Source organism: Lontra canadensis, unplaced genomic scaffold (genome assembly GCF_010015895.1).
Source record: "Lontra canadensis isolate GAN:19392208 unplaced genomic scaffold, GSC_riverotter_1.0 scaffold41, whole genome shotgun sequence".
In the NCBI taxonomy this organism is placed as follows: Eukaryota; Metazoa; Chordata; class Mammalia; order Carnivora; family Mustelidae; genus Lontra; species Lontra canadensis.
Window position 1 is genome coordinate 2242342 of NW_022631035.1, and position 17197 is coordinate 2259538.

Consider the following 17197-nt stretch of genomic DNA (forward strand, 5'->3'; position numbering starts at 1 on the left):
CTGCCTCGGACTCCACGCCCAGTGGGACGTTCTCCAGGCCCCCGAGCGGCACTGGGAAGGTGGCACAGGGCTCTGCTGCTTTGAGAGCCTGGGGTGTGGCACGCGTGCAGCTCCCCTCACCCCCCCGGGCATCCAGGGGCAGGCTGAGGGCTGCCTCCATGTCCTGGCCTGAGACACATCCTTTCCACCCTGAATCCCAGAAGGACCAGCAGAAGCTTGATTGCAATGACCCCTTTATTAATAATAATTGCACTTAAGGTCAAGGGTTTCCCTGGGTCCCATGAACCCTCCGGAGTTCCCCTGGCCCACTCTCATCGCCCAGAAAGCAGGCTGCGGTGGCCGCCCAGCCCTTTCACCCGGCCAGAGCAGCACAGCTGCCCACGGCGTGACCTCGGGGTGCAGGCACGACATCCTCGTCTGGAGCGCACCTATGCTGTCTCGGGCGGGGAGCTGGGGGCAGGCAACATCATTCTCATTCCAGTGACAAGCTTCGAAGAGGTAAGCCTTCCAGAACAGCACTGCACACACGAGGCAACCCTGGGGCCACGGCCCATGGGATCTGTGCAGAGAACCGTCAGGCGTGTTGCTGGCCCAGAGCCCCTGGTCCCAGGAGGCAGACACACAGGCAGATCTGGGTTCTTGAGGGAGGGCAGCGCCATGAGACGTGGGGCACGCGTGTCTCACCCCGAGGCCCACCCACACGTCCTGACCAGGAGGTCACAGGCGCTGGGGCCACGGTGAAACCTGTCTCCTCCCGTACAGGATCGGCACACCACCGGCCCAGGTCACGACCAGCTGATGACAAACTGCCGTCCCATCAGCAGGGACACGGGGATGTCCAGGGTCTGGGGAAAAATAAGAAAAATTGAGTGGGGCACTGGGGGGCTCAGATCATGATCCAAGGGCCCTGGATCAAGTCCCGCATCGGGCTTCCTGCTCAGCGGGAAGCCTGCTTCTCCCTCTCCCTCTCCTCCTGCTTGTGCTCTTTCCCTCTTTCTCTCTCAAATAAATAAATAAAATCTTTAAAACAAAACAAAAAAAAAAGTAAAAACTGACCACCAGACAGGTGCCATCAGAGGGGAGGCCCCGGGCTGGGGTGAGTGGTGTGCTCAGGGCCGGCCCCAGCCCCGGGGGCTTCTGGCTCTGTGCCTCCCCAGCTGAGTTCGGAGGACGGTGTCCTCTGTGTTGGCCGCCCCAGCTTTGGAAGCTGGCTGGCATTTAAACATGGCCCACGCATCACCGTCTCTGTAGACACCGGAGGAGCAAAGATCCAGGGTGCACGGGGCCTGTCCTTCCCCTCCTTCCCTCACCCTTGTAAGGCCCAGCTCGGATGGCACCAGGTCCCAGGGGTCCTTGGCACCTCCTGCCCCCTCGACCATCCTGGGGGACAAGCCCTCTGACCCCAGCTGTGGGCCCTCTTGCCTTGGTGTCGGCGCTGTAGTTGAAGTTGGAGACAGGGACGCCATTGGAGAGGACCTGGCTGGGGGCCACGGCCACCCCCAGGACGGTCACCCTCCTCAGCGGCAGGCCGGCCCCCTCGCTAGTCACATGCACCAGCTCACTCACGATGGTGCTCTGCCAGAACGGGGAGACAGGTGTCAGCGGATGGCCCAGGAAGCCCCACCAGTGGGGGTCGGGGGGGAGGGGGCCTCTGGGCAAACCCTCGGGACACCAGCAGGTGCGTGAGGACTGGCTCCGGGCGGCTGGCCCACAGGCCCTGCTCCCTCCACGAGGCTGACCCAGGGACGGGGGTCCCACGACGCCCACCAGCTCCAGCAGGTCCTGGGACTCACATTCCTAGCCAGGAAGATGACCTCCGTGTAGTCCCCGCGCTCCAGCACCCCCAGGCTCTCCCCGTCATCCCAGAACAGCTCCCCTCGGGCCTCCCCGTTCACGGTCAGGGCGGCGAGCAGGGCCATGGGCTGCTTCCGGGACTCCGTGGTTGTGAGGCCAGGGCCCTGGAAAAGCGGGTGGTGCATGTCACCATCTCAAGCCTGGCAGAGGCCTCCAGAGTCAGGACGGGAAGGACTCTGGGCTGGGACAAGTCCGTGCTGCAAGGAGGCAGGACCCACAGGACAGCCTACACCCAAGGGGCTGGGGCGCCCATCCTGACCCCTCTGGCCAGCGCAGATACCCTCGAGGACACGAGCAGCCCACGGAGGCTTGCACGCTGCTTCCCAAGGTGGGGGGACACGAGGCAGGACTCCCCGCCTCCCGCCGGGCACAGCATGTCAGCTCATCTTCAACCCTTAGTTGCTGTCCTCTCTGCCTGAGGTTTAGGGATGGACCCTCTCCTGAAGGGGCAGCGTGGGGTCCTGGCAGCCCCAGAGCTGGGCGGACAGGCTCGGGGGCCCGGCCCCGGTACCTGCAGGGGGACGATGTGCCCAGCCCGCAGGTGCACGTTGATGGTGTCCAGTGGGGCTGGGAGTGTCACCCACTGCCCCTCGCTGTGGATGGTGGACATGAGGGGAGCCCGAGGAGGACGTGGGGAGCTGCCGAAGGCCTCTCCTGACACCTGGAGGGAGACGGCGTGTCACGAGTCAGGACAGTGCCGGAGCCCCGGTGACGTCACTAAGAGCCTGACGTAGGCTTGGGGCGGGCGCAGGACTCTGGAGTGGGAGAACTGGAGACCAGGGCCACTCAGGCCTCAGTCTTCTCATCTGGAAAATGGGTCACTGCAAAGCCTGGGTGCGAAAATGCATGAGGAGGCCCTCATGCAGCCGGGTCCCCACACACATGCTCCCTTCTGCCCTCTGGCCCACCCCCAGGCCCGGGAGGAGGGACATCTTTGGTCCCCAGGACTCACCATCTGCAGGTCGTACCATGTGCCAGGGGGGAAGTAGCCTGTCACTTGGACCTTCCCGGCCTCAAGCACGGGTGTGATGAGCAGAGCCGACCCCCACAGGAGCTGGCGGTCCAAGGTCCATGTGCGCGGGTCCTCGGGGAACCTTCAAACACAAGAGGTGGGCGCATGGGCCTGGTGACCTCAGCATGTTCAGGAGGCCCTCAGGGAATCACAAGGAGCCAGAGGACTCCAGGCAGGACGGGGCGAGGCTGGTCACAGCCCCCGGAGCTCGGCTCAGGAGGCAAACAGGCCCTCTCCCTGGCCACACACTCGGGGCAGGGCACCATCCGTGGCCCCCGTGTGATAAACTTCCTGGCCACTGGTCTGCCGCTGGCTTGTCCTGGTCCTACCAACCAGTGCGTTTTCCCTGTCAGTTTGGGACACTGATGACCCCAGTGTGTTTGCCTTCGCAATTCCGCGATGGGGGAAGTCATAATGGTCTCAGTTTCTGTTCGGAGAAGTAGAACTTTTCTTCCTAAATTCAACCCCCTCCTCCAGCCAGTGGGGGACGTTTCCCATGGAACTTCCTAGAGCTTCAGTTTCGATGTCTAAGGGTGTAACCCACCTGGAACTTGCATTTGCACAGCGTGAGAGGAAAATGGATTTTTGCAAAGAGCTAACAGATCTGTACCACATGGGACTGCTCTGACCCACGGGCCGGACACGGTATTTTCCCGCGGGACCTTTGACACATCTGAGTCCTATTTGGAGGCATCAGTTGGGTTTTTTCCAAGGTCCTTTTCCCCGTAAGCTAACCCCGGGATGGCTTTACGACTCGCTTTACTGTCCGGTTGGCCTGGTCTGGACTTGGGTGTCCCTCACCCTGGGTTTTTAGGAACCTGCACCGTCCCCAGCCCTGAGCTGCAATCTCACGGGTGGGAAGTCGGGGTGCAAAGGGCCCCCAGTAGGGAGGGCCTGGGTTTCCTCCCTGCCTCCCTCGGTCTGGGGACAACACCCCCGTCCAGCAGGATGGGGGGTCCTGCTGGCCACTAGGCCGGTAGTCAGCTTGTGGGCCCTCCCTCCCCGACCCCAGGCACTCACTCTAGGAAGAGGGGCCGGGCCACAGTCTCGCCCAGGACGTGGGCCCGGTGGAAGAGCGAGTACAGGTAGGGCAGGAGTGCGTAGCGCAGGCTGAGGGCCTTCCGCATGGCTTCCTGCGCCGTCTCGCTGAACCTGTAGGGCTCCTGAGGCTGCAGCGGGGGAGGAGAGGGGAGGGGGGCGTCTGGCTCTCAAGCCTCGAAGTCCCCGCCTCTCCTGTGGGAGACTCAGCCTGCTGGCATGGACGCCAGCCCGCACCGCTACGTCCACGGTGGGACCCCCAGGGCGGACCCCTGCCTGGCCCACCCGGCCCCTACCAGGCTGTTGAGGTCGTTATGATTCCGCATGAACGGGTAGAAGGCCCCCAGCTGGGTCCAGCGCACACACAGCTCCTCTGAGGTGTTGCCCAGGAAGCCACAGACGTCAGCCCCCACCAGCGGCACCCCCAGCAGATTGAACAGCAGGATTTCTGGGGGGGCAGAGCCAGACTGGGGCTTACCCCCCGCCCCCGCCCCACCGTTCAGTACGGCGCTGGCCCTGGCATCTTCCACTGGTGGTCAGCAGAAGGGGGTCCCTCGCAGACCGCCTGCGGACATCTGGGGTGGGCAGAGCGGCCCATTAGGGTGGAAGTGTGTCCCCACAAAAGGGGTGCTCGAGTCCTAACCCTCTGTGCTCATGAGGTGACCTTATTTGGAAAGGGGCTCTTGGCGGCAACCATTTAGTCGAGGTCACCGGAGGTCCTGACCCAGTAAACCTGGTGACCGCGTGAGAGGAAGCCCAGACCGTGACGACACATACGGGGCAGATGGCCAAGCAAGAACGGAGGCAGAGACTGGAGGGACAGCCCCCCCATGAAGGACACCGAGGGCTGCCAGCCACTCCCAGGAGCTGGAGGACACGAGGAAGGGCTCCCCGCTCCGATGCCGTGAGTCGGACCACGAGCCTCCGGGGCTGGGGGAGCCCACGTTTCTGGGCCATCAGCAGCCAGTGTGAGCGGGTGCGTGCGGCTGGGAGGTCAGCGAGCCCCCGAGCTGCTGAAGGGTCAGGTGGCTGCGGGTCCTATCAGCCGGGGTGCACCCGCCACTGTTCGGCAGGACCAGGCTGCTCTGGGCCCTCCCTCTCCTCAGAGTCTCCTCGGGGACCGGCAGCCAAAGGGCAGACCCGACCCAGCCTAGGGCCTGGTTTGCAACAGGTCCCAGGACCAACGTCACCTCTGCCACGGAATGATCAGTGCCCACGAGCGCTACAGCCCGAGAACCAGGGGTGGGCGCAGGGCCAGGAACCTGCTCCAAGGGGCTTCAGAGACTGGCCTGCAGGGGCTTGGGCCCTGGTGAGCTGTGCCTGCCCCAGGGTGACATCAGAGTCGGTGGCATTTGTGGGCAGAGCCAGACGGTGGCTTCTGGAAGGAGGAATGGCTCCTCCTCCAAGAGCTCGCCTCGCAGGGCTTCCCCATGGCCCGAAGGTCTGCAGACGCACCCTGCACCGCCGCAGGCCGGCCACCACCAGAGCGCTCCCAGGCTGGGGGGTTGCTGGAGGCCCAGCAGTGCCAGGTGCTGACCCGGGGAGGGCACCGCGGCCCCTTTTCTCTGCCCAGCACGTGTCTGCAGCATCAGAGCTGTTGAGAACTAAAGTCAAACTCTCCTCCGCGGATGGGGTGGGCGGCACCCACAGGCTGGGCTCAGGTCGCCAGAAGGGACATCTTGAGAGGACGGAATCTGACTGCTTCGCCAGCAGCGGCTGGCACGAGGCAGTGATGGGGATGCTTGGAAACTGGGTCATGGCCTGCCAGAGTGGCACAGGCCACGGGGCAGCCGGTCCGCACGGTGAGCCCTTGCACGGGGGCACGGGGCATAGGCCACGGGGCAGCCGCTCCGCATGGGTGAGCCCCTGCACGGGGGCACGGGGCACAGGCCATGGGGCAGCCGGTCCGCACGGTGAGCCCCTGCACGGGGGCACGGGGCACAGGGGCACAGGGGCACAGGGGCCCGCAGGCCTCTTGCCCTGCGTGCACCAGCAGCATCTCGCTGAGCTGAGCTGGGCCCGGTGCTCCATTCTGAGCTGCTGCTCCGGACAGGGGCTCTCACCTGGCACAGAGTAGGACAGCTGCTCCCAGCTGCTCCACACATCCCCCGTCCAGTGGCCGGCGTATCGGCCGTGGCCGGCGAAGGTCGAGCGGGAGATCACAAAGGGCCGCGTCCCCCGAGCCTTCACGAGGGCCCTGTGCAGAGCAGGGAGACAGGGCAGTGCGGAGCAGGGCTGCCCGGGAGCCCCGGTGTGACCCTGCGCCTCATGTGGGGGTGCAGGAGGGAGGCAGAGCGGGAAGCAAGCCGCTGAAAGGGCCAAGGCCAGGAGGGCGGGGGTCCGGCCCAAGCTGCTGGGCTGCCCTGCAAGGTGAGCGTGTCACAGGGAGGACAGGTGTCCCTCCAGGCTCCCGCTGGGTCTCTGTGTGCTCGCCACCAGGCCCTCCTCCAGGGCGCGGGGCAGCCGTGAGCACGGCCCTCACCTATGGGACGCCAGGGCTTCTGTGAGGCCGTACAGATTATGCAGGTTGTAGTGCGTGGAGAGGAACTGGCGGCTGGAGGCACAGATGGTGGCGGCCCGCAGGGTCCCGCCAACCACCCCTGGAAGAGAAGCAGGCTGTCTCTGTCTGTGGAGCCTCCGCCTGGCCCACTGGTGCCCCCACGTCCCAGGATCCCCCTTGGAAGGGTGGGTATCTCCCCCCTTCCAAGGACAGGGAGAGGTGGAGGCTGAGGCCGACCTTTGCAGACCGCAGACTTCACGCCCACCTGCTCTTGACCCATTTCTGGTTTCTCCCTGTTCCTGTCCCTGAGCCTGAGACACCTTCCCTCTGGAGGGCCCCGACCAGCAGCGGGTGCCCCGGTCCGCACTGCCTGGCTGATGTCTCCCCAGCCTGACCTTCCTCCTGGGGTTGCCCTCCCCTTCCAGGGGTGGCTGTGCCATCGGCTCCTTGGAAAGGACGGCGGCACGTGGGGGCGGGAAGGAGAACTCACCTGGCACGTAGGGCGGGTTCTCCAGCTCGTTGTCAGGGCAGCCGTCCACAGAGCCCTTTACGAAGTTGGACGGCTCGTTCATGTCCTGCAAAAGAGGCCCTGGCGGTGGGCACCCTGCCCTGGGCAGATGGCAGGGCCAGTCCCACAGCCCTCAGGACACTCACGATCCACATGCCGTCGAAGGGCACCTGGGCGTGGAACTCGGACACCATGTCCTGCCACCAGTCCAAAGTCTCGGGGCTGGTGAAGTCGGGGAAGGCGGTGAATCCAGGCCACACCTGCAGGAAAGGCCAGAGGGGAGACCAGGCCCCTGAGCGCTACAGCCTTGCTCGTCTGCTTGGGGGTGGGAGGGCTGTAGAGGTGAGGGGCGGCGGCGGTAGGGACCATGGGGGGACACTCAGCTGAGACCTCACTTTCAGACAAGGGCCCTGGGACCGAGTCGCGGACCTCTGCACCCCCGACGGCCTCCCCAGCCTCCCCTCAGCGGGGAACCCCTTCCCTTGGTTACGGGCACACCCCGGAACATGAAGCTGGGGGCTCTGCCAGGCGCCTTGTGGGAAGAGCTGGGAAGCCCCCAGGGGCTGAGGACACAGAGACCCCTGCCGAGAGTCTGCAGAGCTCATGCCTGGGCTGGGCCCAGCTGCCCACAAAGTCAAGGGCCCCCGATGGAAGGATTTGAGGTGGCATCAATCCGCAGCCCCTGTCACTTCCAGCTGTGACCCTCCCCCTACCTGCCCTACACTGTCTCATTGGACAACATGATTTCTTGAATCCTATCCTCTTCCCAACAGTGAGCCCCCTGCTCCCCCTGGCTGGGCCTCCTGCTTTCTCATCCCAGACCCCCAGTGGCCCCCACCCTACCTTCCCAATCAGAGGCTGCCCGGTCTCGTTGGTGATGAAAACCTTCCTCCGCAGACCCTCGTCGTAGGGTCGGTAGCTACCGGGGGGACCTGAGCTGCTGATGGCAGGGTCCTGAGAGGGGTCAGAGGAGAAGGAAATGCCCAAAGTCAGGCACCAGTTACTGGGGAAATGGGAAATTGCTCCCGATACATCATTAGGAAGAACAGAGGCAGGAGGGGGCGTGCGTGCTGATGCACACGTCTGGGGAGAGACTGGCCTGCGGGGCCCCTAGCATGCACGTCTGGGCTCCGCTTTACAGGTTCTCGAGTTTCAGAATAAAAGAAGGTCCACATCCGCCCTCCCTGCCCTGAGCGGCCACAGATGTTGGCTGCGCTCCGAGGGTTGAACTGAGGGGAACGGCCAGTGCCAGCATTCCGACCTCCGGGCAGACCAGATCCCTCCGCCGTGGGGTGTCCACTGTGCAGCCCCTTGGCCTCAGCGCCCCCTCCCCATCTCCTCCAGCCATGCAGCTGGACGCTCGGCCGTGAGAACTGGCCCCAGGAGTGCAGGGCCCTTCAGAGCCCGGCCCTGCGCCCGGTCCCCCTTTCCGGAGAGGCAGCCCCCATGCGGCACGGGACAGGAGGGCCACTCACCACGATCATCACGTACCGCCGGCCGCCCTGGTGCAGCTCCCGCACCATGGCCGGGAAGTCCGCGAAGCCGTCCGTGTTGAAGGTGAAATCCCTCCTGGCATCCATGTAGTCCAGGTCATTCCACTGGGTGTCCTGCAGCCAGCACAGGGTCCGCTGCAGCCGGCCTGGGGGCCTGCGTCCTGGCCCAGCGCCCCCAAGCACGCCCTCCCAGCACTCACCAGGGGGAAGCGGGCCCTGGTCATGTTCTCTACCACCTGGCGGGTGACGGCGGTGGAGGAGTAGCCCCAGCGGCAGAGGTGGAAGCCCAGGCCCCAGTAGGGCGGCATGAATGGGTAGCCTGTGGTCCGGCGGGATGGGGGAGGCTCCGTGAGCAGGCAGGCGGCGGGGGAGGGCTGGAGGGACCTGAGGGGGCTGGGGGGGGCAGGAGGGATGGGGGGCGCGGGGCCGCAGAACAGGCCTACCCACAATTTCCAGGTACTGCTGAACCACACTCTTGGGCTCAGGGCCCAGGAAGATGTACATGTCCAGGATCCCACCTGTCGACCTCCAGCTGAGGGCCGGGCTCGGCTGCAGGACCACATCTGGGGGAGGCAGCCCTGGGGCTCAGGAACAAATACCCACACCGCCTTCCCCCCCACCCCCGCCTCCACGGCACCTTGAAGAGGGGTCACATCCCACCAGGGAAGCTGGGAGCAGCCTGCTTGGGGCCTGGGGACAGTTCCCCTGAGCCTGACTCCTTTGAGAGCCTGGAGCCAAACAGACCCCAGGACTCCCCTTTCCGGCCTCTGCTCAGAGCAGGGGTCCCAGAGTGCATCTTGGGGGTACCTAAGGGCGAAGCTGGCAGAAGGCACGACCCACTGGCCTCATTTCTTGGGGAGGCAAACAAGGCCCAAGGCCGTCCACACGGCCCCAGTCCTCGACCACTAGCAGGTCTGGACAGGTGCAGACAGTCCCGTGCTCACCCCCTGAAGGCAGGGGTGCAGCCACACCGAGGGAAGCCGCCAGCCTGGGGGCTCAGAGGGAGCGCTGGCTGTGGGACACGGGGACTGGGTGCCCACCTGCTTACCCATGGCGTTGCTGTTCAGCAGAAAGACCCCGTGAGCTGACCCGCCGTCCTCCAGCACCAGGTAGAAAGGGTGGGACCCATACAGGTTCACGTTGGGCTGGGCGTGTGGACACAGCTCGTTAGCGCCCTCCCCCACGCGGTGCCTCCAGTCCCTGCCTCGCCGCCCCCTTTACCGCGGGGGCGATGTCCCGGTTCCAGAGGGTGATCTTGGTCCAGCTGGTCCTGAGCATTAGGGAGCCAAGATGCTCGGCAAGGCCCACGATGTGCTGGGACGGCAGGGAGGTGGACAGCTGCAGAAACTGGTCGGCGAAGAACAGGGGTGCCACCGTCGTGTTCAGCCTGCCAGGAAGAGCCCAGCAGCCTTGGCATCCTAGGCGGCCAGGTTACCAGAGAGACCCCTGGTGGCCCCTGAGGAGGGCTGGAGAGGCCTGGCCACGCTATGACACACTAATCCTGGGACAGAAGCAGCCACGGGAGGCCCAGCGACCCAGGGGACCTGACCCAGGTGTGGAGAGCTCCCCCGACACTACCTGGCTCTACCTACATTGCCCCAGGCGGGCATCCAGAAGGGAACAGCTCCATAAGCCCTTGCTGCTAGCAGGTGCTGGGCAAGGGCTACCTGAACCCTTCCAGTCCTTGAGGTGGCCTCAAGATCCTTCTGCAAGGACCAAATCTACTCCCAGACCCGGGCCACGTCCTTCCCCAGAGCCCATGGAGCTGTCCACCCAGGGGAGGGCAGGACCCCCTGAGGTGGCACAGTGTCTGGACAAGGCAAGAACCACAGATGGGGCACGAAAGACCTATTAATGCTGATTTCATGGGATGACATCCCATCGCGCCTGCCCCTGGGCAAGATGTATCTGTTTTCAAGACCAAAACCTGATTCAACGCTTCAGAAAACTTCTCTCAAATCTTTGCTCAAAGGTCAGCTTCCTAGAGAGGCCTTCTGGAGCCCCTCACTCCAGAGCCAGCCCTGCCCTCCGCATCTGCACGGCTCCTCTCTAGAACTTTGTCAGCACTGTTATGACATCATACTTGGCCTCACTCCCTGCCTCTTTCCACTGTGTCAGCCCTGGGGGCAGCTCCAGAACACTCAGCCCAGAAGGAGCAGAAAAGAAAAACGCATTTCAGGAGGTGAGTTCTCCTAAGGCAAGTCCAAGCTCGTTCCCAAACATGGTACTGAGTCCAGTGACAAAAAGGAGCCCTGTCCGCCCAGGGCACTCATTTACGTGGGACTGTATACAGGCAAAGGGCCCAGGGTGAAAATGTGCTTGCAGAATCCACTATCAGGACAGACAGGGGCACTCCGGCAGGGGACCCGTCAGACACTGGAGTCACGGCCACCACACTGAATTCCAGGACACTTTGGTGCATCCGACCCCCAGAGTGTGATGGGGAGGTGACGTGTCCCCTGGAGGCAAGTGCATGACTGACCGATGCCCTTGTCCTCCCTACCCATCCTGCCAGCGCCCGCTGTGGGTCAGAACCTCGTTAGGAGCTGGAGATCCAGGAGCGAGTGTCTGCAACGGGAAAGGCTCCTTCACGGGCAGACAGCAGCCATGATTCGGATAAACCTAAGACCTCAGCGGACAGAAGCCCCGGGGGCACGGGACACAGACAGTGGCCAATAACACGGATGCTGGGGCCCTGGCTCAGGAGCTGCCCTCAGGGCCTGCCTCAGTCTCCCTGTCCAGACAGTGGGGACAGTAACAGCACCTACTGCTCAGCTGTTGGGGTGCCTGATGCACCTGAGTGACACATGGCACTGGACGCTAAATCATATGCATGTGAACAGGAAGTGGCAAGGGGACTCTGCCAACAGTGTGGGGACGCTGCCCGCAGTGGGGGTGCCGTTTCACTGCCGACCGAAGTTTCTCAGCCTGGGCACCTTCGACACTGGGGCGGGCGCTCTGTGCGGGACAGCCATTGCCAAAGGTCCCTGGTAGGATGCCACCCCCAGCGGGCCCTCCCTGGGGGACATCAGGAGGGCCTCTGCAGAGGGGTGGCTGAGGAGCTGAGTGAGGGGAGGGAGGGCTCCAGGTGGAGGGAGCAGGGAGGCGGCCCGAGGGAGAGCGGGGGATGGCGCCCTGACCCTCCCGCTGGGGTCGGGACACTGAGACCAGCACTCACAGCACCCGGCCGTCCAGCTTCCGACGCACGACCACCCCAAAGGGCTCCTCCTGGAACTCCACACTGTAGAGTGTGGACGAGGCCCGGCTGCGGACACGCGGGGTCTCCAGGGGCACCTCGTAGCGCCTGTTGGCGGGATCTTTGATCTAGAAGTCAGATGTTGGCGCCATGAGGCTCTCTGTGGACTGGCACGCCTTCCCCCCATCACCCCGCCCTCACCCTCCAGAGGAGTGGGGACTCCATGCACGGCCCAGCGTGGCCGCACACAGCATGGGAGCGTGGGCGACATGGTCCACTGAGCCTCCGTGTCCTTGCATCCCGAGCCCGGGGACCACCCTGTGCGGGTCTCCAGGCAAGACACACGACACCCAGGCAATCTGAATTCCAAACACACTTCTTCCAGTATGTCTCTAATATTGCGTGGGACGTACGCTAACAACTATAAACCCATTCCTTGGTTTTCTGGATCCAAAGTTACTGGCATCCTGCATTTTTACTGGCTGAGCCTGGCAACAACGTTCCACCCAGCATGCCTGTCGCAGGATGGCTGAGGATCAGATGCCTGGCTCTGTCTGCTGCCCAGCAATCACCCAGTAACTGCTAGCGCCTGGAAATCACTTCGTTAAAGTTATTACGAATTCTGTGCCTCAGACGCTCTTGGCTTGGCCTCCTCATACTCAGCGCCTGGGTTTCCGCTGGGCACCTGCTACGTGCCAGATGGTTCCAGGAGCTGGAAATCAGCAGGGAGTGAATCAGACAACAGGTCCTGCCCTCAGGGGGGTGGACGATCATGATTCCACTGCCCACTGCCTGGAACGTTCCGCCTTCTTCCTTCTCCACCTCTCCCCTTGCTGACTCCTGTCCTATAGGACTTAAGGTCCCAGGTGGGAGGTCACTTACTGGGGGAGACCTGACCTCCCTCCACTGTGCCCTGGGCCCTGCCCTCCAGAGCACGTTCTAGAACCTTCTGAGCACTGTCTTAGTGGCCACGGCTCCCTGAGCGTAGGCACCGTGTGCTCATTCCTGGACTCCCAGTGAAGCCACCCAACGCATCTGCGCACCAGACCAGCACCCAGTCGGTTCCACCTTGACAGGCCGCCCACCCACGTTTCCTCTGCCCCCGGGTGGCCCTGCCCACCGTGAAGTGAAGCCGGCTCTCTGTCTCCAGCAGCAGGTCCAGCCGCAAGGTCAAGATGTCCTTGGGGAAGAAGGTTGGACTGGTGCGGGTCAGGGTGGCCGTGTAGCCTGTCTCCGTGCTGGTCAGGTTCCCCAGCTTGTAACTCGGGTAGCTGGGTGGGAAGAAGCACCAGGGCTGCCCCATCCGGGGAACCTGAGGCCACTGACTCGCAGGCTGGTAGCAGCAGCCCCGGGCCTCACACTGCTCCTGGGTGATGGGCTTGTCAGGGGCGCAGTCAAAGCGGCCGTTGGGGGGCACATTGCACTGGCTGGGTGCCGCTCGGGGACTGCCGTGGTGCCCTGTGGTGGGCTGGGGGCCCGGGTCACGGGCTTCCCGCTGGCGAGCGTGATACAGCTGCTCAGGGACTCGGGAGAAGCCGCGCTGCTCTTGGGGGACCACGAAGAAATCACGGAGCAGGACGTGCCCCAAGAAGACAGCGGTGGCCAGGGACACGAAGGTGCAGGCCCCCAGAAGGGGGCGGGAGCTGGGAGGCCACCGCGCGGCCATGGTCGTTGGCCCCTGCAGTCAGCTGGCTGGGTCCTGGAGGTCTGCCGAGAGAGGAGCCGGGCTCAGCAAGGAAGGCGGGATGGAGTGGCTGGGGGTGGGGGGGGTCGCGGGGCTCTCACAGCAGTTTCCAGACGCCGACCAGTGGCTGGCCCGGCAGTGCCCAGGGTGAGGTGTGCCGAGAACCGGGGCGGGCAGGGAGGGACGAGCTGCTGGCACTGTTTAGAAAGACAGCAAGGGAAGGGAAAAGGGAAAGCCGAGGAAAGCCCCAAATAGGGAGTTTCGGGACGCCCTGTACTGTGACTGCTTACAAATGAAAAGCATTTAAAATGTGTGTAAAATGATTTAATGACACGCAAAGACCTATGTGGTAAGCTCGTAAATCAAACAGACGAGTCACAGCACGCCTGGCAGAAACACGGTCCCGCTTCCACAGAGACTGGGGCTGAGTCACTCCGTTTTGGCAAATGAGCTAGAAGTGGAAGAGCCCTCAGGGCACCCACCACTCTCCCTCGGTCCCTCTTCTGCTGACTGGACAGTGGCTACAGCCTGGTAAGAAGTCGCCAGCACTGCGGCCGAGGGCCACACTCCCGGACAGCCCTCCCTGCCCCTGCGGCCAGGTGTGCGGCAGCTCCTCTCTCTGGGCGCTCGGGAGCTAAGTCCACTACTACCTCCCTTTTGCTTCTCTGTACGTCCTACGTGTTTTTCTCATTTATTCATTTGAGAGAGAGAGAAAGAGAGATGGCCAGAGCACAAGCAGGGGGAGGAGCAGAGGGAGAGGGAGATGCAGGCTCCCCACTGAGCAAGGAGCCCAATGTGGGGCTTGATCCCAGGACCTGGCAATCATGACCTGAGCCAAAGGCAGACGCTTAACCATCTGAGCCACCCAGGGCCCCTGTTCTAAATATTTTATGATGAACATTGTTGGCTCAGCTCCTCTGAGGAGTAAGATACCAACAAGACCAATGTGCACGGATTTAATTAGGGGAGTCCTTTCTCTCCGAGAGAAAACGGGGAGGTTGCCAGGAAAGCTGGGAGAGCTGTCACCCCAGGCAAGATCTGACCTCAGAGGCGTCAGAGGCCGAGGGGAGGAGTGCTTGGGTCCAAGCATCCTGGACTGCCTGGCGTGTAGGCTGAGGAAGGTTCCGAAGGTTCCATGGGTCTGGCAGGAGGACCTGAGCCAAAGCTGGCCGCTAGTGAGGTCAAGGTCTCTCAGTGGTGGCCTGCCCTAGTGTCGTGGGCTGGGAAGCAGCCTGGCCCCGGAGCAGACAGGGGCAAGCTCCGCGTGGCAGGAGGCCTGGGGGCCACTCTCATCATCGTGCCCCCAGAAACATGCAAGGACTGGGGAAAAGTCACACGCTAGTAGAAGTCAGTGAGGGCCCAAGGGAGTCTGAACCCGTCACACACACAAACAGGGCCCCTGGGACACTCTGGCCACAGTGGGCCACTGCTGGATTGGGTGCACGAGTGAACCGCTTTTATTCACAGAGCTGCTGACCCAAACGTGTGGGGTTTTCCCTCATGCCAACGAACGGTCCCGTTCTCCCGACGCCAGCCCAGGGATTCACTCCAACCCTGACATGAATCCCAGTGTCGGCGCAGACCCCACAGGTGAGGGCTCAGCCCCACAGGACTGCCCCCTTCAGACCCCAGGCACAAGCCCCCCCGTTGTCACTCCCACTTCTGAGCAAATAACGGGCTATAAATTCAAGGGTTCGCCCCACTCCCTGCATCCGCCTCTAGTTGGATGATTGGCTGGAACAACTTAGCACACTCAGGGAGGAGCTTTGCATACTGTTACCTGTTTATTGTAAAGGATGGGGCAGCCAGAGGCCATGGGTGGGATGGGGATGGGGGTGAGTCCGGAGCCCCCACGCCCTCGCTGGGCAGGCCGCCCACCCTCCCGCGCTGAAGTGTGTTCACAGCTCGGAGGCTGTCCGAACCCCAACGAGTTTTGGTTTCATTATCTAAGCACAACTGATTAAATCACTGGCCACTGGCGACTGTCACTCACCAGCCCCTCTGTCCTCCCCAGAGGCTGGGGGTAGGGGAAGTGGGCCGACAGTCCCCACGCTAGACTCCTGCCTCCTGCTTCTGGGGACCGGGCCCCACCCGAGGCTGCCCAGAGGCCCCAGCCGCCACTCATTCTGTGAGCACAGAAAAGACTACCAGTGCCAAGGTTCCCAGCGTCTTAGGAGCTGCGGAGGAAGACTAAATGTGCACGTGTTTATAGGGCAGTGTCCCAGCTGCACCTGCCCCATCCAGACGCATGTGACACCCTGTGACCGCGAGGCCGCCTGGGGAACCCGCTCTTGGGAGCTCCTGCCCAGTGCTGGTGGCCCTCCCCACCCGGAATTCAGGGGCGCGGGCGTGGCCAGGGGGTGGCCAGGGGCACAGCAGGGCCAGGACCCGCCCCTGCCGCTGTCTCCACTCCGCGCGGGGAAGACCCTGGACGCGGGAAGACTGTCCACCGGAGGGCTTGACAATTCAGACAAAATGGGGAAAAGGAGAAGGTCAGGAGGTCAAGCGGTGCCGCTGGCCCAGAGGCCCCGTGACCTCGCTTCAGGGAAGTGGCTTGGAGCTGGAGCCGCTGCTCCCCGCACCCGAGTGGCGGTGTAGACGAGCGGGTTCAAAGTCCAGCTGCGCCCTGCTCAGAGACACAGGGTCCTTACCCCGTGCCTCAGTTTCCTCCCCACAACTGGGCAAACGGCCGCCCGTCGCCCAGCACCGAGGGCGCAGAGGGCACCGCGGAACCCCCGGGGTCCCCGTTGTCACCGCGGCCCGCCGCGCGCGGACCCCAGCAGGACGCGCTCAGCTTCTGCACCCGCGGCCACAGCCAGGCAATCCCGCCCATCGATCCGTCCCGCCCCCTTACGGAGTCACGGCGGCCCCGACCGCCCCGACCGCCCAGCCCCTGTCGCAGCGATCGCTGCAGACGGTCCCCGCCGGGCCCTTTGCTGGGACCCCCGCAGCCCGCTGTCCGCTCACCTCCGCGCACGCGCGTCCAGCCTGGGGTCGCCCCTCCAGCCTCCGCGCACGCGCGCCCAGCCCGCCTCGCTCTCCGACCTCAACCCCAACCCCGTTAGTCTCCGCGCACGCGCGTCCGATCCTCCCCGCCACCGGCAGCTAGCGTCCGCGCACGCGCCCCGGCCCACCGCGGCCCGCCGGCGTCAGGCGCAGGCGGGGCACGCCCCAGAGGGGGCGGGGCGGGGGCGGGGGCGGGTGACAGGTGCCCGCGCAGGCGCCCTGGAAAGGGTGCGCGCCTCCGGACGCGCGCGCCCCCTGCTGGCGGGGCTTCCCCGTCCCCGCCCACCGCCGCGCCCCGAGCCTGAGAGGGCGTGAGCGGCGCGCACCTGCCGGGACGCGCGTGCAGGCCGAGGACGGCGCGCGGGCCTTAGGGCCTCCGGGACGAGGACCGCGGGCTCCCTCAGCGCGCGGCCGGTGCGCGGAAGCCATTGGGGAAGGGAAAGCGTCTTCGTTCCCCGAAAAGCGGCGGCTGCGGGGGGCGACTCGGCGCTCCGAGGGCGCCTCCCGCCGCGAGGGCGCGGCGCTGGCGGACAAAGACGCGTTTCTCCCGCGTTCAGAAAAGAATTTTATTTTCGTGCTGGAAGTTGTTCTGAAGGCCCTTTCCCAGGACGCGGCCGAGAAGCCGCCGGGTGGCAGGTGCTGGGGCGGGGCGGGGCGTCGCGCGACGGCGACAACCGCGCGGGGACAGCTGGAGACGGGCGGCGTCCTGGGGCGCCTGGCCCTCGCCCGCTCTCCGTCGCGCCCTCCTCCGGGACGCCAGTGGGACCGGGGCGAGAGGCGGCGGCGCCGCGGTCCCCTCTGGGCACTCTCGGGACAGAGGCTCGCGGAGTCCGCCCTGCGTGGGGGGGGAGGCTCCCCGAAGTGCCCCGGAAGCGCTGCGAGTTGACTCGGTTGGAACGGCCTGGC

The 17197-nt window shown here is 64.4% G+C and overlaps 1 protein-coding gene across 1 annotated transcript; it reads right to left on the reverse strand.

Annotated features, from left to right (window-relative positions):
- Window positions 1–354: 354 nt before the first annotated feature.
- Window positions 355–16325, reverse strand: GAA (glucosidase alpha, acid). Its single transcript, XM_032870438.1, has 20 exons — window positions 16253–16325; window positions 12722–13308; window positions 11584–11729; window positions 9627–9792; window positions 9454–9550; window positions 8849–8968; window positions 8606–8724; window positions 8388–8519; window positions 7756–7866; window positions 7059–7172; window positions 6895–6979; window positions 6387–6504; window positions 5968–6101; window positions 4201–4352; window positions 3887–4035; window positions 2807–2948; window positions 2366–2515; window positions 1794–1958; window positions 1423–1575; window positions 355–845 (listed from the first exon to the last, which is right to left on the reverse strand). Exons 2-20 carry the CDS (start codon window positions 13265–13267, stop codon window positions 786–788), a joined length of 2859 nt encoding a protein of 952 aa, XP_032726329.1. The 5' UTR covers window positions 13268–13308; window positions 16253–16325; the 3' UTR covers window positions 355–785.
- Between the last annotated feature and the right edge of the window lie 872 nt (window positions 16326–17197).